This window comes from Leptosomus discolor, chromosome 8 (genome assembly GCF_034619465.1).
Source record: "Leptosomus discolor isolate bLepDis1 chromosome 8, bLepDis1.hap2, whole genome shotgun sequence".
Taxonomy (NCBI): Eukaryota; Metazoa; Chordata; class Aves; order Leptosomiformes; family Leptosomidae; genus Leptosomus; species Leptosomus discolor.
In genome coordinates this window covers 58168849-58194524 of record NC_141398.1, presented here as the reverse complement: position 1 = coordinate 58194524, position 25676 = coordinate 58168849, and the positions used below count along the sequence as shown (strand labels likewise).

Here is a 25676-nt window from a genome sequence, read left to right as displayed (position 1 = left end):
ATCAGCCATTAGTCTAGAAGTTTCCACTTCAAAAAGGGATCTTAAAAGTGGTTTAAAGATCAGTGAAAAAACCACACTGATACATTTTTGAACTACCATGGAGAGAGCCGAAACCCCAGTAAAGAACCGACACTGCAGGTACTACGGACGGCAGGCAGACACAGCTATGCTTAAGACCAGACCAGTCAACTTGAGTTACCCTCAAACAATGCTGAGTGGAGCTCAGTAAAAATCTGTAATACAGAAATTTCTTGTTTAGGAGGACCAGGCATATGACATCATTATTGTCATTCAGAGTATTTACAGAACGATAACGCTTTTTTCAAATACCCAGTAACACTTCAGATCATTTGTAAATTGGACAGAACGGACTCAATTTTATCCTTTGGACAGATTTTAACGAAAGGTTAGCTGTTAACACCTTTGAGTCCCCTAAAACATGGCATTCTATCCCTATCTCAACATCTACTCCAAACATTACTCTCTATTACAGATTCGCCACAGAAAAAAAATATTTGAAAGAAATTAAGTTAGCTAAAAAAAAATATCCACTAACTTTCATTATGTGGAGAGAGAAGTTTCTTTAGGGTCAGCATTTCTTCATGCAGTCCATTGAGGATAAATCCCAAGTATTCTTCAGCATCCTCTTGCCTGCCCTGAATAAAATGGGGTTTTTCAATTATTATGAAATAGTAATTAACATGACATTTTAACAGAAGGTTCATGAAATTGAACATCTAGCTTGCTCCTATTAATTTAGCAACTTCTCAGCCTAAGCTTAAAGTTAAATAGTTTAATTTTTACTATAACACCACCTCATTTTTAACCAGTCCAAACAGAACCAACACGTTACTTGGGAACCTGCCATAAGCAGTAAGTACGGACATAAGCTTGACCTGGATACAAGCATTTCTGCATTCCTCTCAGTACAGATCTGATTCAACATGTGAGTTGGCTTTGGGTTTCGTTTTTGTTTGGTTGGTTGGTTTGGGTTGGGGTTGGTTTTTGCTATTTCTTTTAAAAGTAATATTAAAAGTTGCTGTCAAACCATGGCCAAAGAAAAAGATGGTTTGAACTATTATCTTTTCTTTGAATTGAAACTCAACCTGAAAAAGTATTTTGAAGCCTCTGTGGACCTTCAACCATTCCAAGCCGAACCCCATGCAGAAACCAACAGCTGCTCATTTCTTAAATAGAAATCAACAGATTATCTTCTTTATAAAAAGAGACGTTCCATTCCAACAGTATTTTTTTCATTATTCTGACATACCAAATTGTTAAACTTGTAATTAACATCTTCCCATAATTTAAGTCCCAAGACAGTCTAGCTTCATTATAACGAACTATCAACCAGTCGATTTTAGTGGTATCGAGGTGCAGAACCTGATGCATGGCTTTACATTGTTTTACCAACAGTGACTGCCTTGCAACGCAATTACAAAAGTCCAAGATTTTTAAGTCACACCTTTTCTGACAGACTTGACTTTATAACCGTCAAAAGTCTATAAATGTATGTAGGTTCAAAGGCAGCTCCTGGTCGGATGTCTCTCACAATTTTATCACCTAAAGCTGCAAGGTAAAAGAGAAGTACATATAAATAACAAGATACAGAAGTTTTTTCTGCATTATACCTTAACATTCTCTTCACACATCACTAGATTTTGGAATCCAAAATTATTTTTTTCTAATAGTTTTATTACAGTTTTAGTGACTCAATCTCAGAATTTGTAAGATACAACTCTTCTACCTGTAAACTTTCTTTAAATACATCTCACATCACTTACAGATGGTCTGGAAAAGTTAGTACTCTTTTTATGGTCAACACTCTGGAGATCAACAAGAATATCCACAACCATCATAAAAGAACAAACAAGTCTGTCTAAATTTTTGTACTGCTTTTGTATTCAAACAACACTTCCTTAAATCTTTCATATATTTGTAATTCATAACAGATAACTCTTTCTCGCTGCAGAACAAAACAAAAAAAACAAACAAGAAACGATCTGACAGAACGTTCAACCTCACGGCAATACACGGCCTCAGAAACGGTATTTGAAAACTACACAATACAATAAAATGATCTAGAAGTATCATAAGTTGCATAAGACAGTAATATTTGTTTCACAGAAACAAAACTTCAGCAGCAAACCACAGAAATGTCTCAACTGTTTGGAAATCACTGGAACAACCAGCTCCTCACGCTATTTTCTTATAATGTTACATAAACACATTCCTGAAACCACTTCTATAAGTTCGTAATACAAATTCAGATTTGGTTTAGAGATTAAAAAACGAAACCTGTGAGATAATTTATTTGTATCAAAAAATGTTTTACTCCTCACTACATAACCATGACTGACCCACAACACGTGTTAGCAAGAATCATACACTTCTGAAGGTTTCACACTGGAATTCTGCATAGGATGGGGAGGAGTTAAAAGCCACGGTAACAGGCCTGCGGGCAATCCCTAACTGCTAAAAGAGACCTATTATGGCCTAGCCTGGTTTTGGCTGGGATAGAGTTAATTTTCTTCCTAGTAGCTGGTACAGGGCTGTGTTTCGGATTTAGTGTGCGAATAACGTTGATAACACACGGATGTTTTAGCTGTTCCTACACAGCACTCATCCTCAGCGAAGGATCCTTCAGCATCCCAGGAAGCAGCTGCGCCAGAAGCTGGGAGGGAGCAGGGCCGGGACAGCCGAGCCAACCCCGCCGAAGGGATATTCCGTACCATGGAGGGTCAGGCTCAGCACAGAAACCGGGGGGAGCTGGCCGGGAGCGGCGGGTCGCTGCGCGGCACCAGTCAGCGGGTGGGGAGCAGCTGCACCTTGCATCGCTCGTCTTGTCTGGGGGTTTATTCCTCTCTCTTTTTGTTATAGTCCTTTTCATTACTACCGTTATATTTTTATTATTATTGTCATTGTTCTATTTTATTTTAGTTATTAAACTGCTCTTATCTCAAGCCACGAGATTTACTTTTTTTCCGATTCTCCTCCCCGTCCCACTGCGGGGGGGGGGGGGGGGGGGAGTGAACGAGCAGCTGCCTGGTGTTTAGTTGCTGTCTGGGGTTAAACCATGACACGGCCCGTTTTGTTCTGAATGCAGAGGAGTGGTTAGTAGTTAAGGAAGAATGATAGGACTGAGCAAGCTGACGAACCAAACAGCTGCAAATACGTACGGAAGGAAGCGGAGTAAAACACAGCAAGTATCAAATGATTTTGTTAGAAATGCCTAGACAACATTTTAACAATGAAGCTAACCTTCAACAAGAACTAGTCTTACTGCACTTGTACATTTGGTCTACCAAACAGAAGAAAAAATGTATGGTGCAACACCTATGACTACTTGACATGAGTCTCCAGTAAGAAAAAGCAAACGCTGACAGAAAAGCAACAGCAAACTCTTTAAGGCATCAAGAAACCCCAAAAGTCCAAAGAGTGATGAAGGGGATCAAGCACCAGTATTTAAAGGTCTTAAGAACATCACACAATGCAGATCCTTACCCCAATGCCTTCTTAGCATGATTTTAAGACTCTTCTCCCCCTATTCCCACTCACCTTGTTTTGCTTTAGGAGGTACAGGCATATTAGTGAACTCATTCATTAAACGAACACTGAAACAGAATGGAAGGAACAGCTAGACATGAGCAGCAAGTTAAGACTTGGAAGGACAAATAATAAAATTAGATCATTGTCATTACTGACTGCCAAAAAAAAAAACCCCACATTGAAGAATATCATACTGCAATCTGAGTGAAGTTCAGACATAAAAATTAACCTGGCCATTGCTAACGAAACCAAGGCGTTAGGTTAGTTTTTGCAGCTCTCACGATTCACTTTTGTGAATTAATCAGTATTTAAAACTGATACTCCTCAGGCAACAGGACGTATATTCCTTGACCAGTCAAGCAATTCTAAAATAACAAGTTCATTGTAAAAGCCATGTATCACCAAAAAAAAACCGTACAAAAGAGACTCCTGGATACACATCAACTTTCAACAACTGCAGTAAACTATACTTTGTTACATATTTCTCAATAAACTGAGTCAGATCACAGATTTTTTTACTTTTTTTTTAACAAGCTACTTACAAACTGTCTATCATTGGTGTTGAGGTACACGGCCGCTGCGATTTTGAATACATTGGAATGGACTTCATTAAATGATACATTGGAGGGCAAGCAACCAAGGCTTGCAGGGTCTATGCAGTGGCATTAAGGAAACATTCAGAAAATGTAATCTACATATCAACCAAACACTCAATTATATTTACAACTCTATGCAAAATAAAGCTAACTCTTTATTATGTTGACCAATCCAATAACTAAATTGGAGCAGATGCATGGACTTTTATCACAACATTAACTAATAAAGTACAGAAGTCATACTAAAAAACCCCAGCATCTTGTAACACGCAGTGATTTCAGTGACATTTTAATAATGCCAAAAACTTTCATAAAAGGGGAAGGAAACATTTAGTCTAGGAGCAGGAGAGGAAAGGAACTTTCATAGGAAAGACTTTATAAAAGTAACAGTTTGAAAACTGGCAAGTGATCACTTGTAACACGTGTTCTGAAAAGAACGGAAGAAGCCAGCAGACAGACTTCAAGTTAAAGAAGTTGATGATTCACCCTCACAACCAACCCAACCCAACCAAACCTGCTGTGCTGTGAAACATTCTGCTGTGTAAAAAAAAAGGGTTTGAAGCAACCAGCAAAACTACAGTGTACGTTGGGAGAAAGTAATTTAAAAACATCAAAATCCGTGTTACTTGGCAAGAACAGTGAACGGAGGAAACGCATCAGATGACTGGAGCGGCAGGGAAAGGACAAAACGGGCAGCGATCTCATCAGCTGGAGAGACTTATTAACTTGATCCCTACAGCGGGCAAAAATTGAGTAACAAATTCCCAAGTAACACTTTAAGAGTGAAAACATGGGAGCTAATACATACAATCAGATGAGTGCAGAACCCGTTCTGTTAGACAAAAGCTGAAGTTTAAAGCGCAACTGCTGGTCTCGAAATAGCTTATTAGGTTCTGCAATGATCAGTCCTGAAATTAGTCTTAATATTTTTCACTTGCAGTACCAGCAGTTAAAGTACCCTAATTGTCAACTGCAGTGAGCCATTGCTAACATAGGAGATACAGATACCTTTATTAAAAAAAATTAATAGATCTATCATAATACAGCACTGAAGAAGGAAGATTTCTGTTACCCAAGGTAAAACTCAGGTTTGCAGGGGAACACAATTCTAATACATGAAGAGCAAGCTAACCTTCCACCGTGTTGTAACAGGATTATTTTAAACACTGCATTTACACAGATGGTATGATAGCAACAGCCTGCTCAACAGAAACCCAAACGATCCACTTACCAAATTGCCAAAATAAACCCTAAGAGTAAGAATAGAATAATCACTTCGAGTACAAAAGAGTAATAACCACTTGAACTGATGCACAAAGAGTCATGAGTAACCATAACTAGAAATTACAGGAAGGTTTTCAGTCACAAGAAAGGTAGTACAGTTCTGAAATATTTTGACAGAGGTAACAGAGACAAATTGCAAACAGGATTGTGCAAACAACTGCATGGGAACCCTGGACACAAGGTTCAGTGACCCAAAATACCCCAGGATTTCTAGATGCTACCCTTAAACATTTTAACCACAGTAGCAGGATATGGGAAGACAAAGACTTTTATAAAATACTCACCAGAATATTCCAGAAAAACTCTGATAGATATAATATATAAATTTTAACTTAAGTGTATTATTTTTTCCCAAGATAAGGATACAGCATTGATGTAGCACCAGTTTCCTTTGTTGATCAGCCCTCGCGGTTGCAAAGACACTGGTTTATGTATTAGTCTTACATTTTCCAGTATTTCTGCAGAACGAGAAACAGTAAATTAAGCATCAACAAAATGCACATACTGGCCAGCAAAACAAGTATCTGCTGATGCACTACAAAACAATTCAAATCAATTAACAAGATTCCCAGAAATTTTAGCAGGTAATTTTCACTCCGTTTAAACACTGCTCATCTTTCAAATCAGACATACCATTCAACCAAAGACATCCTGGAATCTGGGTCAGGAGGATTCTGGTACGAAAACTAATCATTGTAATTTCAAAACTGAGAAGACCTACTGATTTCTGTTTTCCTAAAGTCAGATACTTTTATTTATATAGATACCTATATAGCTATGAAATCCCATTAGCTGTAATCCCTTGCCACCGGTTCCATGAAGTACTTCCCACATTCTTCTGCTTTGAAGAGAGATGAAACTGAGACAGCAGTCTAAGTTTACAAGTTTCAACATCCTCGATCTTACAACAACAATAGCTTAGTGCAAGCAGGACAGAGAGATGTTAACGTGGTCTTCTGAACAGTATGTTTTATTTACTGGTTTAAGACTTCCAAAGCCTACAAGATAACAGGCTTACTACATAATACAATGCCTCCTGTTTTCCTGCTCCCAAAAACTTCAGCAATGGCCCAAGTTTAAAAACTAGAAACCATGGCACATAAGTAAGTCTGTCCCAGTTATGAAACTGAGAGCAACAGGGAAAGTTTTTCCAGGAAGTCTGACCTGTTATTTAGGTACCTAAATAAACACTGTTTAAGGAAAATAGTGGATCTGGTATATTTTAAATTGCAAAATAAGGAAGAGAGGTATACAACACAGAATAAAAAATGCAAATAAACACAGAAATTGTCTACCAAGGGGGTTACTCATTTATGTAATAAATGTGAAGGCCTCTAAAGCCCTTACATTCTACACTGCATAAATGTAAAGAGTTTGAGCTGTTCACTAGGACTATCGAAACAGACAAGGCAACACCCATCGGTGGAAAAGCAGAGGCACAGAGCCGTAACTAAGCAGAGGAGGTGGCAGATTTGCGAACAAAATCCATGTCCTTCTAGTTCCAAACTATCTCTTTACCTATAAGATCATACTTCCTTCTGACACCACCAGTTCTAACCAAATGAAAACATGCCAAAAAAATAGAAAATATATAAATCAGACTTCTATTACATAAAGAACCTGACACCCAAAAGGGCAGATAGCAAAAAGATGTGAAAGGGAAGATATCAGCACCTAGCACAGATGCAGATGAAAATTCTTCTGTGAGTGTTAAAATGTATTTGTTATTAAATTATTAATGTGCAACTATTTCAGAATATACTGTTAAAGCAGCAAAGTTTGAAATGTGCACACGTACAACTTTTCTGTTAATATAACTAAGCACTATGGAAATTAGGATAAGAATAATAAACCTATTTATTTTTAATAGCTATCCGTAACTTTCTACGTTAACTGTATTTTTCCCCATTTTTGTATCATACTAAATACAAATATTATGAGGACCTTTAGCATCCTCTTGTGGTCATAGAACTGCTTTGTAAACAACGTCTAGAGCAATTACAATGAGTTTTGTTTCTTTTAACATAAAGAGTTATTTTTCTGTACAGCAATTACATTCAATACCATATTTTCACCTCACATCTCACATTTACACAGTAACTAAAAGAACTTCTACAAGAGTATCAGAAGAAAAATACACTTACAACCATGAGAAAACCTTAAGTTTTCAAAACCTGTTATAAAGCCCACATGAGTAACCAGAAACAATTCACATTCCCTTTGGTGACTTTGGACCTGTAAAACGTGGCCTTCATTCAAAAACATATCTAGAACAATATTACCATGTTCAGAAGTTTCTGTCAGTAAACAGAAAACATTTTGCTACAGTTCATTCACCAGGTGTGAGTTATAACAAATACCTGTCACATTACCAAAAAAAATGGTAATTCCCTAATCAACACAAATCCCAAGTTTACTGAAAGAAAAACCATAAGGATACAGTCTCCACACTGAAGAGAGACGGGCCGCAAGCCACAAGTTAGCACTTTAACACTGAGCTCGAGACCATTATTTGGCAAATACTATGTATGTCACTCAGCTCTTTCTTCAAATCTGTACATTAATAAAGAATGCTGGGACAATTCTGCTGGACAACCCTACAGAAAACCAGTTTCTCCAAGAATGCAGTTTGGTAGCACAACCAGCTAAATTTCTGAAGTTATTCATAAACCCCAAACCTTGTACGTCTCCATTCCACAACTACTTGCTCTTGTGCTTACCAAGCTTTATCAGCAAGTGAAACACCTTTCCTACAAATTAAACTAAGTAATTTCTTGTCTGGTTCACTACAGTCTTGGGAGAGCAGTGAACCACCGTCATCTTTATGGAATTGTTTTACATATTTGACGTTACATCCACGATCACTCCAACAATCTCATTGGAGACAAAGTAAATCCAAATTTTCCAGGCTTGCCAAAAGAGTACGGTTTTCAAATCTTACTTCTGTTTTCGCTGCTGCACTATTGCATCTTCCTTGAAAAGTAATGCCCAAAGATGGGCACTTTCATCAAGTCCTCAACAGCAACAAAAGAATTATAATTATCTTCCAGCTTTTCCACGTAAAATGGAATTAACACACACTGGAAAAAAACCTTTGTCTTCTTCTGTTTCACAAAGGACTCTTATCAACTGCCTAGAACTTACAGATCCTTTTAGCATCCAACACAGCTACCAGCCATTTATGCTACGTACTGCACATGCTTGTATTTGATTTCTGTTCTGGTATGTCCTTCCATACTTGCATTTATCAGATTCCCCTCCTTCTAACTTGAAATCACTCCAGATTTAGTCAGATCTTAAATGTTTGTGTTCTTCAACTCATTTGAAATTCTGCCTGCTGTAAACAAATTTTACATGCACTGTGAATTCCATCATCCACAACGAAAACACTGCAAGAAGATGATTCAGAAAATCTTTTTAGATTCTCCCACTGAAATTTTTCCTGAAGCTACCAAGAACAGCTAAAAGACTACTCAGAATAGTTTTCCAATCACTTATCTCCTTAACTTACACAGAACATTGTATAAGGCATTATAAAGTACCACTGGGTTATGCATCAGAGGGTAATGACTGTGAAATTTGACAGAACTCCGAAGCCTGACACTCTTATTTTTTACAAACATGGACAACTTATAACCTTATTAACCATTAGGACAAATTATTAAAATGTTTGTCCTAGCATCTAAATTAGGCCAAGGTGTATAATTAGTACAGTTGTCCCTTTCTAAATATGCAAGTGCTGTACCTGTACTTCTCTACAGCTCTGCTGTCACCTGCCTTGACTTTCGCCAAATAAACATCACCGGTTCATAGTTTGCTTCTGAAGTTCCTTTAAGTTGTTCACTAGTGTTGCCAGTAAAGCTTCTCACCACATGCCTTAGCCAGTTGCTTCAAGTGGTCCCAACTGGTGCTCCCCAGGGCTCAGTATCAGGGCCAGTTCTGGTTACTATCTTTATCAATGATGTGGACAAGGTGATCAAGTGCACCCTCAGTGAGTCTGCAGACACCAAGCTGGGTGGGAGTGTTGATCTGCTTGTGGGTAGACAGGCTGTTCAGGTCTGGACAGGTTGGATCAATGGGCCAAGGCCATGAGGTTCAACAAGGCCAAGTGCCAGCTCCTGCACTCGGGTCACACCAACCCCAGCAGCGCCACAGGCTTGGGGGTGAGCGGCTGGAAAGGTGCCCAGCGCAGAAGGACCTGGGGGTGTTGGCTGTCAGGTGGCTGAACGTGAGCCAGCAGTGTGCCCAGGTGGCCAAGGCGGCCAACACCATCCTGGCCTGTATCAGCCATGGTGTGGCCAGCAGGAGCAGGGAGGTGATCGTGTCCCTGTACTGGGCACTGGTGAGGCCGCCCCTCGAATGCTGGGTGCAGTTTTGGGCCCCTCACTGCCAGAAGGACATTGAGGTGCTGGAGCGTGTCCAGAGAAGGGCAACAAAGCTGGTGAAGGGTCTGGGGAACAGGTCTGATGAGGAGCAGCTGAGGGACCTGGGGGTGTTTTGTCTGGAGAAGAGGAGGCTGAGGGGAGACCTTATGGCTCTCTGCAACTGCTTGAGAGGAGGTTGTAGTGAGGTGGGGTCGGTCTCTTCTCCCAAGTAACAAGTGATAGGACAAGAGGAAATAGCCTTGAGTTGCACCAGGGGAGGTTTAGATTGGGCATTAGGAAAAATTTCTTCATCTGGAACAGGTTGCCCAGGGAAGTAGTTAAGTCACAGTTCCTGGAGGTACTTCTTAGACATGCATATGTGGTGCTTAGGGACATGGTTAACTGCTGGACTCATGATCTTAAAGGTCTTTTCTAACCTAAACGATCCTGTAATTCTAATTAACTCTTCAGTATTTTTTTTCTCATCAAGATTAAGATGAAATTTGTTTGGCTGTTTTGTTTATTTTCTAATCCTGGACTTCATCTCCTTATCTTGTGTAGCTTTTATTTAAATTTGAGGACTATGAAACCACAGACCTTGCAGGTTGACTGAAGTAGCATTAAACTATTTTCAAGGTGCTTGCGAATCATTAACCTCCCTTGTAATAACTGGATTTTGTCCTTGGAAAAGTAACCTATCCAAGTAACCTATCCTCTTGTGTCCTGAGCGCCTGTCCTAAATAAAAACCATACAGAAGGACCTCAGAGCTCCAGCGTTAAGTCAGAAGATTCGCAAATTGTGACTGCTAAACTCAAGATACTCTAAGACTAGGTTTTATCTCTGTTTAGCAACCTACGGCACTTGTGGTCAAAAATTCATTCCCATTGGCGTGAGCAGAAACTGGTGAATTCCCAGCAAATCCAACACCAGGATCTCAACTCAGAAAACAAGGAACACAATCAGCAGCTACCTCTGAAAACCATACAGGATTGCTATACACCCTTATACAATGATCTTAACCCAGGCGGAAGATTTGAAACTGAGTATGTACAGAACAAAGCAAACGATGTGTCTGGAAATCACAAACTGAAACTCATGTCACACATTTTTGAGTGTGGGTGTATGAACAAAGCACTAATGTACCTATTTTCCAAACAGGACAGAGAACATTAAAAAAAGAACAGACAAATGAAGAAAGTCACCTTTTTCCACAGAGCAAAGCACTGATTACATGGCATTTAGATGTTCAAGTAAATGTTTTATACAGAAATCAGTACCATCTGAATTACAGGAAATGTAACTCCCACCTAAACCAGCTACAATGAGAAGACAAATTCCTTTTCACTGAAAAGGATCTGTACTCAGATTATTCCTCTGCAAGGACAGTGAAGATAATGGTGAAGGTGCAGAAGAAAACTGTATAAAAATTACATCGATATTTTAATACATGAAAGACAAACCAAAAAGCTCTGCTCCCACCTGGTGGCAAAAAATAGTACAGAACCAGCAAAAGTCTAGAAAGTTAACTTAAAGCTGAAGCAACTTGGACAAGACACAAAAAAAGCTTTTTCACCTATGGCAAGCAGTTCTAGCTTCACAGTTGTCACAAAACAGCTTTAAGATAAAATTCATTACCAAGTGATAGCTTAAGATTTTAAGAGTACAACATACTCCACACATATGGGTTCATATAAACCATAATCACACATTTTTTTAATACAGTCAACTGCATTTATGACCCCTAAGTGAAAAATACACAGAAATATAAATTATTCTGACAGCTTCCCCTCAGCTCCAATTTTAAGTAATGAAAGGATTACTGAGTAAGGAGGGGACGAGATGCAGACATATACTTCTGGGTATTCTGAATAGAAATCTCCAGGTCAGCTTCTGGTTGGAGTAGAAAACTTTGACTTGAAGCTGTCACACACGAAGCGCCATTGTACTTGCCAACTGGCTTGCAGCACAAATAGCAGGATTTTGCACAAGCCTTTTCACATACAGAGTATTTCACAAATTTAAAATCATTATTTTTGTTCCAAGACTCACGACTGAGTGACAAAATGCAATTAGCTGGATATTTTTCTTCATGTTTTCTGACTGAATCTGCAAAAACGACCTCATGCACATTCTAGCATTTCTCATTAGAGCCATGAATACGACAGGACCAACGGTCAGAGCCTCTGTTATCACACACTGCCTTTCCTGATGTGCCCTCTGGACAGTTTCTTATGGTTATTCTTGAATAGGCAATAGCTAACGTTGTTTAATATTGTTTATAATGGCTAAAGGTAATTCTTCAAAACGTGAAAGACAGGGCTCTCAAACAGCAAAGCAATAACTATAAAAACTATTTCCTGAATTACAATTTCTGAATCAAGACCTATTTAGATACTACACTGAAGCTACTCTTGAGTGTCCAGGAGTTTCAGCTACTTCAGCATAAATACATTAACACTCTTCCCTTCTTGTAATGGGAACGGATTACAAGGTTGTAAATACTGGATAATATAATCACCATTTCCAGAACAAACTTTTCTAATGTAGTCTCCTTATTACAATAGCACACAGCAGAATGCAGCCAGCCTATTTAAAAATCACAGGTCACAAACATACAGTTTGACACGTAGCAATAGTTTTACCACATCTGGGGTAATGACACAGTAACATCTCATTGGAATGTCTACTCAGGGGGATACAAAACTAGCTTATTTAAATTACATCTGCCACAGCAGTGTGGGAACAGTCATCTTATTAAGAACATTAACATAGGAATCTTCTCTATCGATACTGCATGTTCCTGTTTACAAGCGGAGTTAATACCCTTCCAGTGTAACATCCACTCGTGTGCATTAACTATACCTGCAATCTTTATGGCTACAGGATCCTCTGAAACTGGAACAGGTCCCTCTTTGACTTCAACCTGTTTTTCAGGGACCAGAGTAGATGTGGCAGGAGGGGTATACTTAGTCTCAACATAGACCACAGATGTGGAAGCAGAGGGCTTGGAATTGTGAAAAAGACTAGCCCACGATTTTGCAGGCTGATTAACAGGGACTGATCCTGCAACCGGGACTGTTGCCTCAGTAGTAGGTGAAGCTTCCTCAGGCTTAGCTTGGTCTGAGTCAGTGCTTTCCACAGTGTGCGATTCTACCCCATTGGCAGCTGTGTCCTCACCAGAGGATTCAAGTGTTTGTCCATTAGTAACGCCCAGATTTTCAGTAGTATCAGTACCAGCATAAGACTGTACAACAGCTGTCCTTAAAGGGCTATCTCTGCCGGTCTCTGAGGGGATGCAAAACTGTTCAGAATTAGTAACACGGCATACCTCAGGCTGCCCTGCAGTCCTGGCATTGTCTAGTGCGCTAGAAACAGAATCATCAGAGACAGCTTCATTAATGAAGTCCACAGAGTTGTCCGGGCTGTTGCAAGTCCTTGGTGTGGCCAGGGAGGGCATGTCTCCTGTCAGTTCCGTATCCTCCGTGCTTATACTGTTTAGTCCCGAGGAATTTGCGTGGCCATTTACAAGAGCTTCTGGGGGAGCGATGCCATCACTGACATCTTCCAAGTAACTGTAGTATCCAGGGGGTCTTTTTTTCTTCTTTTTGCGCTCCCTTTGTCCAAGGCCTCCAGCCAAGCCATCGTTTTCAGCGTTAGAACCGCTGTCCAAAGCGAGGGTTGGATCACTGAACTGGCAGTCAATGGAGTTGTAGTTTGTTTCACTGAGAGTATCATCAGGGGTTTTCTGAGCGGGTGCACAACTGAGAATGAATTCTGGAGCCTGAGGATTCAGAGTACTTGAAATACTGTAGTCGGTGTTATTTAGTACAGACGTCTGCGTCTCGATAACTTCATTAACACCAAACTCAATTCTCTGATACTCTTCCCCTGGACAAGAGAAAGCAAACCTGAGTTAGTGAACGACATCTAACTAAAAGGCTACAAGATCAAGGAAAAAAACCCCATCTTTTCCTGCAACTCAGAAAACAAACCACATTCCCTCAACGGAAAATTCTTTTTCTCTATCTCAATCCTGAAGACTATTTCAAACCATCATTTTCTTAAAGATAACAGAGTGTGATTCAGGTTTTCTTAAACAGAGTATGTAATTTTCCAAATCACTGCACAGTTCCTGCAAAAAACACCTATTAAATTCACCTACTAAGAAAAACTATTAAAGCCCAATGACTTTAGCAATATTCTGCATCAAGTTAATTACTGGATAACTGTGTATAAAATATGGTGCAATATTTTAACTCCACATTTCTTCTAAAGCCAGTCTTTTCCACTGACAATTAGAAAATCCAAGCCTTTATCTGTTTAACTTTTTCAGATCATCTCTACATGTGGAGTTTGATTTTTGGGAGGGTTGATTTTTCTGGTGTGAAAAAATTTAACATAATCCTTAATAATTGAAAAATATTTGTATGGAAACACTGCAATTACAGCTTTTGAATCTAGGCTCAGCAATAGCTTATTTAACTTTATCACAGTTGAATTTATTAGTATGGGAGAATATGATATACATGACTGTGGTTTTACGACAAGATATGCCACAACATAATCAGTGTCCGACTTGTACAAACAAACAGTACTGAGAAATTTACGATTTGGCTTTGGGTTGTGGGTGTTGGTTTGGGTTTTTTTTAAGTGTATTTATGTGCCTTGGAACTTTGACATGCTCTTTAAAGAAACTTTAAGAAATATTCTCATGGCAGGCTGCAGTATCATAAAATATTGTCAGTCACAAAGTACTGCAACTTCATGAAACTTAAGTTTTATAATGCATGCGTGCTAACTAGTAATACTGAATACGTCAGTTACAACTATTTCCACAACTATCAAATAAAGAGATAAAATTAATGAATCAGTCTCAGGAATGTTAAAGGTAAGCTCACGTTTTAGTACTTAATTTTTGTTTTGTAGGTCCTTCTATTCTATGTATGTTACTGGTTCAAAGACATTAATTTTAATACTTTCCGTTTCCTCAATGATGGAGGGCAAAAAAAAACCCACACATTTCAAATTTTTACAACTTACTAGAGAACCAAACACCTGCTACTATTCCCAAAAGGATACAAGTGGACACACCACTAAACTTTAAAGATTTTGTGCAACTTACATTACATTCGACATGTCAACAAACACACACTTTCAAGAACACCACAGACACTCACTAAAAATGAGGTGTGGGGTTTTTTTGAGTTTTTTGTTTGTCTTTAAAAATTTTAGCTTTAAAAAAAATGTGAAAGAAACAAGAATCTACAGGGTACATGTTTTTTAATATCAAACGAGTAAAAAACATTCAATGTGTGTTGAGGTCTGACTTACACATGCAATACCAACATATTACGAATTAATGAAAAAGATATATATAATAGAGACGTTAATTGCTTTTCTGCTTTGATCTATTAACCTGAGAAGTAAACACATTTCGCCTATCAATTTCAATCTTACTGCCAGCCAGACTAAAGGAAACCTTAAAAAAAAAAAAAAAAAGAGAGAGAGAAACTCTCCACACACATCTGATTTCTCTAAATCGTGTTAACAAGAGCCGGAATTTCAAATGTTCTTCACCTCTCCCCTACACCCATGGGAAAGCGTTTGATAACACCATGCCTGTCAATCCACCATTCACCAACTACTTCTGCAATCACTGACTAGCTAGGACCAAGCAGAAAAGAGGGCTTAAGTTTGCTGATTTTTTTAACAGGAATCTAGAGGCAGGGAGGTGGAAAGCTGCTGCCTGACACCCGTTTAAGAGGGAAGCGCTGGGAGATCTCAGGCATCACCTAACTGTTCAGCAGCACCACGGACTGGCTGCCAGCGCTACACGCTGGCTGTCGGGACACACACAGCTCGAAACCAGCCACAGCTTTGTTTGCTCGCAAATGCAGGGCATGGGGTTTTAAGGGATACAGGACAAATCCATAACAAAACTCATCCTTGTTAGTTCATCTGCTTACGGAGCAACTTGTTAGTTCAAGCACGAACCAAAAGCTAGTCCTTTACAACAGTGAAAAGCACAAGCAACAACTGGTAACACCCAATATTCCTCCAACCACAGTAACAATGAATTCTTGGGCACATTTGAAATCTGTGTCATTTCAAAATAATGTGGGACTTCTACTTCTTTTCCAAAATCCCAGTTAAAGATAGCAATTGCTTCAAAACAAAGAACGTGGTTTCCCTTCATAGGTGAGTTAAGCCTACCGCAGCCAAAAGTGAGAGTTCTCACTTCTGCACTCCTCTCCTACTCCTCTACTCTGCAGCAAGCTTCCAGCACTAGTGTTACCAAAAGCGAAGCTAGCAAAAAAATACAGATCCAAGCAAGGATTTTTTTTTTTTCTGGTTTTGGCAAACTGCTGTACACTAGACAATCACAAGAGCCAACTCAGGGCAAGTGCGGAACAGAAAACAAAACACATCCCTTACAGTTATGGCACAACGGTAATTTAGCTGAAGGTGCGACATGAACCTCACAGGCTGAAATCCTGCTGAGAACCTAACTGATACTCCAGCATTTACCACACAAATTGCGAAGTTACAGCTGAGGAATTAAACTTTACACCTCACAGCAGGATTAGAATAATAAATACTAGTAGCTACCGCATAGTCAGTCTCTGGAATGACTGGCAGAAGCTCGTTTGCCGTAAGATTGTGTCAAGTTTGTTTGGGAAAAAAAAAAAGAGAGGTAATTTTTTCTATTTGTTATGACTTTGCACTTTGCTTCCAGGCATCTTCATTGCAATCTAGATCACAGCGCTATTTCTGAATGGACTGAAACAGACTTATCTGTCAAGAAGAATATGACATGCATATTGAAACAAGTATCAACAGATGTTCCAAGGACAAAGTCTATGTACAATAGCAAAAGCTGTGAATACACAGTAGTAATTACTCTGAACAGAGTTCTGCATATTAGAGCTTCAGCCATGATCTGATTATTCCTATTAACAGCTCTTCTAATTCCGTAATGAAGTTAAATACTGAAGATAAGTATACAAAAAATTAGACCACGAGGAGTGACAATATGGTCAGTGTATGCCATCTTATTATAATTATAAATATTCTGCATAAGCACAGCATTCCATTTTAGTTTCCACAGCTTCTTACGTAGCCATCACAGTGATAATACGCATGCACAGTACAGTGCAAGCTTGTTAAAGACATTTTTCAGGCAAAACCTAATTTGCTGTCATTACCTAATCTCAGGGCTGGGAGGGGTTCTCTCAGGGTCTAGGAATGATCTGAAAAACATTTGTACAAACCAACTTTCTGTATGGCTTGTGAAAATTAAAATCTCAGCCTTAAAGAAGAGAACTTAAATTCATAGTTAGACAAAGCAATACATGACTGGACACCCCTGTCATCCACAGCAGACAATTCACACCATACGGTCCTTTTCACGAACTTTTCAAACTCCTACTTAAAACTACTCAGGGTTCTAAAACTAATCTTGTACTAAATAAAGCTCCTGAATTTTCAGAAAAGTTGCATATCTGCTTTCAAATGGGACCTGCTGTCCTTCTTTACGACTGGCCATCTTATTTACCTCTAAATGCAAGGCCAAAGTTGCTAAGCACAATGATCAGTTGTTCTTAAACATTAATATGTGTATTTTGGTCCTCTTAAGTACTTTGAGAAATGTCCAGTCAGACACTTGCATTATTTTGAAGGAGATCTGGATGTCATTTGTAACATTCTCATACGCATCTGGGTAAGTCTCAGCTTCCTTGCTCTCCCCTGGTTCGGGGAAAAGGCCCAAACACTAATTTACCTGCCGCTTAAAATACTGTAAAAGGTTGCTTTAAACTATACGGAGTGATGATCAAATGGCAATCCCTACTTAAGTGTCAACTTCATAGAACTATGAAGTAAGGGCAGGCTGTAAGGTGCATGGGTTGAGACAGAGTCGACATGTGACTGTTACAGCTTTAAAACAGGAACTCTGTAATGCTTTTTCACATCGAGTGTCATATTTTCACCAAAAGAAGGTGGGGGGGGAGTATTTTCCAGAAAAACAGCCGAGGCAGACAGGAACAAGAGTCAAAGGGAACACTGAACAGAGCAGTGCTTGCAGAGCTGTCTTCAGGTTGCAACTGCCAGAAAAAAAAACCTCATGCTGTGATTCTTACAGGAGGGCCAGCTGAAAGCCACACCAGTTCCTTGTTTCTCCAGTATAAGCTCTCCAGCAAACTTCAGTGTCCGTCCCGTGTCCTTCCCCCCCCCCCCCCCCCCATTTTTACAGCTCCATCCTGCAACATCTCAGCAACACATGAAGATGATGTGGTAGCACAATCAAGGAGGAGTAAGCACGTCCACCTTAATTAGTTCAATGAAGTATTTTCAAATACTCTCAAGGATCTCATTCAAAGCAGCTGTTGAAAAAATCAACGTGCCAAATACATGCATATATACCTGCTGAACAAGTTGTAAAGACTGTGTTTTAAGAGAGGCTGTAGTAAATCTACAGAAAGCATCACAACCTTTAAGTTTAAAAAAAAAAAAAAACAGATGTTGATTTCTTACCATCACAAAACTCACCTGTGGACTTAATACCACATGAAACTGTTTCATTGTATGGGGGGAGCTGTACAAAAAAGAAATAAAACTTATTTAAAGACAAAGCAACTCTATTAACATTTGATATCAATTTCATTTGAAGCGTCTGAACCCTTTTAAAAAATAACATCATTATTAAGGTCTGACTTTCTCAGAGTATGTCTTGAACTCAGGCTTCTATATTTATCAAATCCCACACTGTAGCTTCAAGTGTCCTTGCAGATTACCACAATTACTGAAAGATAAAGATTATCTTGGTTACACAGCATAGGCTCATCAACTTCTCAAGCAATTCACCTCACAGCATCAGGGTCTTCCTTCATCGACAGTAGCTCACCAAGATTTTAAAATGAGAAACATATCCTCTTTTTAGACAAAAACTGTAGACCCAATTACCTGTGAAAGGATGAAACAAAGTTTTGCAGAGATAATATTCACGCCTAAACCTTTTGACCCTCAACCTGGTTCAGCTACAGTGTTGCCCTTGAAATGTTTCAGCTAAGGTGTAGTCTTGATTCTATTTCATAAAACCAAGAATTTTTGATCATCAGCCTGAGCCTAACGTAACCACAGCATGTAGTTTCTGTCTGGATCGTAAATACGTCTGGTATAGAACACTGGCATCATTTTATGGACTCGGTGGTTGACAGAACCTCTGCTATTGTGTAACCACAGGTGGGCAATTTCTAATCCCTCTTGCCTGCCCCCAAACTCCACCAGCAGCCAAAAGCCTTCTCCTTTGCCTACCTGAACTGGTAGCCCTTGCTACCTCGCAGTCCAGCAGCTGCCTGGAGAAAAGCTGAACTGCTTCTGCGGTCAGAGAGCAAACATTTGGAGCACAGTGCAGTTTTATAATGCTATTCTAAATCTTAATTATAACGGGGTAACAAATACCAAAGACTTCTCCACTGAAGCCTTCAGTTCTCTAAAGTTACAGATACTTACATACTGCCTTCTTAAAGCACTGTAGACAAGAGTGCATCAGAAGTGGCAAGAAAAATATTCCTAAAATTCCATTATAAAAAAGTGCATAAAAACACATACTGTAAATTCATTTATAAACCTCACTACATCTTAATACATCAACTTTCCAGGTCAAAATTGAGAAGCAACGGGTCAGAAAGAGGTGCCAAGTTGTTAAGAACCTATTATCCATACTAATATTGAACATATCAGTATCATTTTATAGTTAGAACTGAAAAAAGTTACTCTAGAAATCTACAGTCAACAGTTTACAATAAAACTTGTAATTCTTGTTTTTCTCCAGCACAAAAGGCTTAAGAAAATACAAAGGAATAAATAACTAAGTAGTTCACCTGTTGGTCCCCTACATATCTGGTTAACCAACAGCACCTCTGTGAAGCAGAGACTTACATGAGTTCACCTGCTTTGTACAACTGGGTCATATGAATCATCTCAGTTCACAGGTATCTGATAGAACATGTATTAAAAATGCCATGTATAAAGAGACATTCTAGACAACTTTTAGCTTCAACTAGTCCCTTGCCGCAGTCCACCCTTCAGTCTACAAACAGGGGACTTCAGAAGGACACCAGCATCAACAGATGCTGGGACTCCCAGAACTGGCTCTGCCTCCACCAAAAATGTATGTCAAACGCCACTGCAGTATTACAGTCTCAGTCTTGCCCTTCTTGAATTTCACCTTATTTTTTTCAGACCACTCTTCTCTGAAATATCTGCACAGTGTAAAACTAATAAGCATAATTTTTATTTCATCATCCAGATAATTAAAACATTGAACTGAACCAGATCAAGGACAAACTTACGGAACATTGTTCAACACAGTTTTTTATGTTGATAGCTAACCAGTAAGTGGTACACTTGAGAGAGTTACACAATGAAGTAAGACTGGTTCTAAAGCCGTAGGTTCGGGTTTCCTCAACACATTTTATGAGAATAGCCTTACTGAAGAGAAGACATTTTCATCTTCCACAACGTAAGCTCCAGAATAGCTGATGTAGGACACTGAAGGTGACACTACACAGGATGCAAACGTCACGCTGCTGCTACTGTATGTAATGGTGGGAAAACAGCAATAAAATCAGAAGACACATGTGTTACCTGAAGACCTATTCTGCATTACTTCCCACCTACCAGAGAAGATACAAAGCTATCCCTCAAGGCAAGCAGAAGCTTCCCCTGCCCCACCCCATTCCCTTCACGCACTTTGATGGTTTAGCAGTGTACTGTACTAATTATACTTGGAAAATTAAGTTACAGGAAACTAAGTCTCATTAACAATGGTCGTCAGATTTGCAAAATGTGCCAAAAGGATTTCCCCATCTACAGTTGAACTGTTCATTTCCTTCATGTCAAGAGGGGAGGACGGAAACATGACTGAAGTGTTTGAATGGAAATGTTTGGAGGAAAAACATGGAAATTGAGTAGAGGGAAATTATTTCTCAAGTCTGAAGATTAGGACAATGGCATAATGCTCTTCCCTACAAAGGAATATGGTTTCTTTGTTCTCTACCGAGAACTACAGAGAACAAGGGTGTACAATACTATCTGCAGCATGTTATGAACTCAAACACACAGACAACTGTTGCCATTCTGTGGTTCTCACTGCCACGGTAATTAGTTCATTATTGATCCCTTTCTCATTTCTCAGCCCTCACACACAGTCTTCCTTGCAAAGCATAGCTTTGATGGTTAGCAGGGCTCCACCTGGCAAAAAATATTAAGAATCCCTGTGTTTCCAAAGGCTCACAAGACTTGGAATCCCACCTTACTTACAACAAGAACACTGCTGACAAAGCTTTCTCTAAATCCACCTCTGGGGAAAAAAAAAAAAAAAAAAAAAAGCAAAGCTGAGGTAATAGGGCCGGGCACCTCACTTTCAACACCCTTCCACTACAATGTCAGCTCTTCCAGCTCTGAAAGAGGACAAGCAGAAGGTGGAATAATTAATTTCTTATTCCTAAAAATTGACTTAACACCCACATAGATGGAAAGAAGACTCCTGTTCAGTATCTTCAGTTTGGAAATTAGCAAGCTAAGAGAATGATAAAAAAAAAATGTATTGTTATATTTCAAATACACACAAAGATATGTAGCTTTAAAATTTTATTTATAAAAGAATTTGAAAGTAGATCTTACCTCAACAGAGCATCGTGGAGTCACAAAGAACTGATTAAATTCATCAGGGCTGAACTCCCCAAAAATATACTAAAAGTAAGAGAAAAGAATCTTTGTTAAAGAAGGATTTATATTCAATACAATTAATAGATTAATGACAAAAATCTATTAAGATACTAGTGTTCAAAAAGACCTGTGTGTTGGGAGTGACAAACTCACCTGTTTGCATCCCAACTCTCATCTTAATTCCTTCCCAAGTCTTTAGCAAAGTACTTTGAGTTCCACCACTATACAATGCATTTCCCTTCAGATTCCCACTAGAGGCAATCACAGCACAAACGGCAGCTCATCCTGTGACCAGTTTTAAAGCAACACGCAGCATGAGAAGTTGCATCTGTTCACATAAGCCCTAGACACAAACTGGTTTACCTTCTAAAACAACACAGACACCGACCCTTCGAACAGAAAAACCAAGAATTACTTTTCCAGAGTTCTGCTAAACTACTGAGTTACGCCAGACTGACGGTACCACTAGCTGAGTGCACAAGCACAGAACCGAAAATGCCTAGGTTTAGAAAGCTACACAAGAATCTTACATCACCAATCTGGGTACAGTTGCTCTTATGAATTTTGTTATCCCTATGCTTGAAACTCTGCCTAACAAATCTAAGATGAAATGTCTTTTCCTAACGTTATTCTATGGAAAAAAATACCTAAGTACCTAAGAAGACCACAAAAAATCCCCACACTTAAATGAGAGCTTATATTTAGTTTAAAGAAAACAAAACATTCCCAGTAAAAAGGCCTGACATGTTGGCATTTCATAGCAGCCAGAAGTTTCTATAAACTTCCACTCCCAGCTGCAATTAGCAGAATAGCACCTGAACATTTAGGACAGCAGAGAGACACTGGGACAGAAAGCAGCTGAACAAGGAGTTGAATAAACTGACAAAACAGACAAGAGGACTGGAAAATACCACTAATAACTCATTCCTGGCGTGTGGAAGGATATTCACATTAAGAGTCACCAGGCACAAACGTTATGGCTATGGATACAAGCAGGTCGGTTTGGTCAGGACCTCACAGCTCACCACTCTCATTCACCTTCAGAGCAGCCTGACAGCCATTTCAGACCGTTCCTCGCTATCCTCCACCCTTCCACCACAAAACGTTTTTCAGCACTGTCAAGCCTTGCTCACAGTAAATCCTCAGCTTGGCTGTATCAAGACACAGCTAACTAGTCCGGGAGTTGAACCACAGAAAAAAGTTAACAGTTTGAAAAGTCATCTCTAATTAAGTGCAGGCTCTTGCCACAAACTGTAGATACAGTAATTCACAGTATTTTTTTCAGACTTCAGGTGGTTTATTCCAATAAAACTCATGTACTTGCTGTTTGCATGACTCACAGCCATCTACATTCATAAATTTCAAAGTGTAAGTTTAAGCTAAATTCCACAGCAATTACAAAATGTAGTTTTCTTACATATAAAGTGATTTATACCTATATGATCTATGTGTAGAAAGAGTTTAACCAGTTCAATGCCCTTCAGTGTTTTTAAACAAATATTAACATAATCTGGTTCAGTCGACAAACAATTCTAACAGTCAAAATAAACTGGAACATCTGTGATACAAACGTTTGAAGCAACTGAAACAGTTTACGCTTTAAAAAACCTTCACATAACCACCACTAACTGCCAAGTGAGACAGCACAACCCCTAAACAGAACAGGATCCTGAAATTGTACTGGAGTGAATGGCTTCACAGCTCTTGGCACAGGACTCAAACTTGGCTTATGTTCTCAACATAACAAGTCGTTTTTATTCAGTTACATACCAGCTAGAATTTACCACATTCCAAAAACATGCCCAAGAAAAACACTTGCTGAATCATAACAACATTATGCTATTCAGAGATATTTTTTATGCAGTCATGCAACAAAACAAAATGATAATCTCAACTACAGACTATCAAAAGTTACCGAAATCCAGCCCTAATTCCTCCATATAATAATACAGCCTTTTCATTTACCAACGGTTTTAACCGAAGCATCACAGGCCTGGTACTACTTTCTGACCAAAAGAAAGCGCTTCTCTTAATTAGGAAACACAAGATTAAAGTTAAACAAAGTGATCTTTAATACTACCTTAACGGAACTGTTTTACCAGATAATGAAGTATTCACAGAGGGAAATGCGTCTATACAACTGTTTCTTCATAATTTAAGACAGAATCCTAGTCAGACTATAGTGCAGAAAAACCCATCCCAATTGGACCTGAAGAAAACAGAATTTGATCTCATTTTATAAGGCTTTATTTAAGAATGCTTATACCTGCAAATACAAAAACACTGAGTAAAATAATATTTCAAAATGAACTTATTAGGCCATAGCGCTGATGACATTAAACGTACCCAACTTAACTGACCTTCCTGTCCTCTGCCTCTCAGGTCAGCCTCGTCTCTCAAGAAACAGATTTCTGAAGCACAACAGAATTTTCTACCCTTTTTAAAGCACAATTACATGCTGAAGTGAAAAAGAACAGAGATATTGCATCACTGGGTGAGTATAATAATCTCTACCAAAAAACAGATGCGGGGGGCGGGGGGGGCGGGCGGAACCATCTCATTTTAAGCAACCTGAAATAAAGCACCAGCTCCCTGCCTGCTGTCCGCCCATCCTACATCCCAATGGATCCATGTGCCTGGTGTTACACAACTGATCCCTGTGTAAGAAATACTTGTTTTAGCCGTGAAACAGCTTCAGAATGACATCACTGTAGTACTTACTCTGAACCATTAATTCAAATTTAAAAGGGTTTTCTGCAAGTGAAATGCCCAAGTAGTAAGTGTTTTTAAGCAAGAGTGCTGAGATTTTATAAAAGCAATACAGCCTTGCAAGGAATAATCTCGTTATCAGTATAAGCTCTGGGGGTCCCAGCTTGTACACTCGCGTAATTTCAAAGGTCTCAAAGTTCTCTTTATTCAAACTAACAAATAAAATCTAATACTTGGAATAATCAAGCAACAGTTTAATTAAATTACTTACACAATTCCTACACAAGCTACTCACAATCAGCATCAGTATACCCCACACCCTGTAAATAATATTTAAAACACACACCAGAGATACACCAGCACGTGTTAAAACTCTGCCAAAGCTGTTTCAGACTGTGTCACTTCCAATTTTAATATTTTCGGGTACGCATTTGTGCAAGAAAAACATACCCATCAGGACTACAACAAATTGATTCCTTTAAATGCCAAACTCTGATCTACCCTACACTGCATCAATCTTTAAACCTGTGTGTACACCACAGTACTTCAAGGCATCAATCATAGATAAGAGACTGGCACTTCACCACCCAAGCTCCGAGGAAAAAGTGGGTTTCAGACCCGGACTGCTCACGGTCAGCCCTAACGCAGGCAAGACTGAGCTCTGCTCGGAGGTAAGCTGCTTGCCGTGCCGACCGTTACCGACGTGTCACTGCATCAGCCACCTCCTACTTTACGGTAACTACAACTGTACAGTTACCTGAGCAAAGGACGAGCACGATTGCCATGACCATGCACGTGAACGCAGCTGAATTGGCCCAGTTAGCAAAACCCATGCCTACTGCCATCGATGATACATAAACGAAACTACATACAGCAACATACAACCCCCAAATGCTAAAAAATGTTGCCAGTGAAAAGCTGAAGCTTAATTACTCGGAGCTCTACACAGATTTCATTCTAGGGCAACAAAAATCAAGCAAAAATACTGGTTAGCATTCAGTTACACATTTCAAAAATTAATTTTGATTTATACCCTCAGGCAAAAAAGCATCTGCTGGAAAAGCATGCTAAGTAGTAGTCGACGGTTTAAGCTGTAACTCATAAGGTAGAGTAGGAATGATGCTTAGAAGAGAGAGTCCAGTCTTACACCAACACTGGATTTGGAAAAAAAACCCTAAAAGAATATTAGGGGGGGGGGGGGGGGGGAGTTTTTTAAATTTCCAATTATAATGTTACCCTCCCCAGACTTACTTTTAAAGATACATAATCCCTAAGAAGCTTAATTCAGAGTCAAATCTGATCTCCCTTCTCAAATCATCTCTGCAACCTACATAGAAGCTTCCTGTGCTGGCTCCTGGGAAGGAATCCTCTCGCACTTTTCCAGGAGCACGTATTTCACATTGCGTTTCTCCCACTGCTCCCAGATTGCTTCACTCTGGAGAG

General features: G+C 39.2%; 1 protein-coding gene across 3 annotated transcripts in view; it reads right to left on the bottom strand.

Moving 5' to 3' along the window:
• USP10 (ubiquitin specific peptidase 10) overlaps window positions 1–25676 on the bottom strand; it is a 55985-nt gene that overhangs the window by 13808 nt on the left and 16501 nt on the right. For all 3 annotated transcript variants that reach the window (XM_086468947.1, XM_086468946.1, XM_086468948.1), the window contains exons 2-9: window positions 21480–21548; window positions 18342–18387; window positions 12657–13682; window positions 5796–5887; window positions 4092–4201; window positions 3559–3614; window positions 1466–1569; window positions 557–656 (exon numbers count right to left, since the gene is read on the bottom strand). In XM_086468947.1, the coding sequence (XP_086325073.1) occupies window positions 557–656; window positions 1466–1569; window positions 3559–3614; window positions 4092–4201; window positions 5796–5887; window positions 12657–13682; window positions 18342–18387; window positions 21480–21548 (1603 nt within the window). The remainder of the gene's footprint in view (window positions 1–556; window positions 657–1465; window positions 1570–3558; window positions 3615–4091; window positions 4202–5795; window positions 5888–12656; window positions 13683–18341; window positions 18388–21479; window positions 21549–25676) is intronic.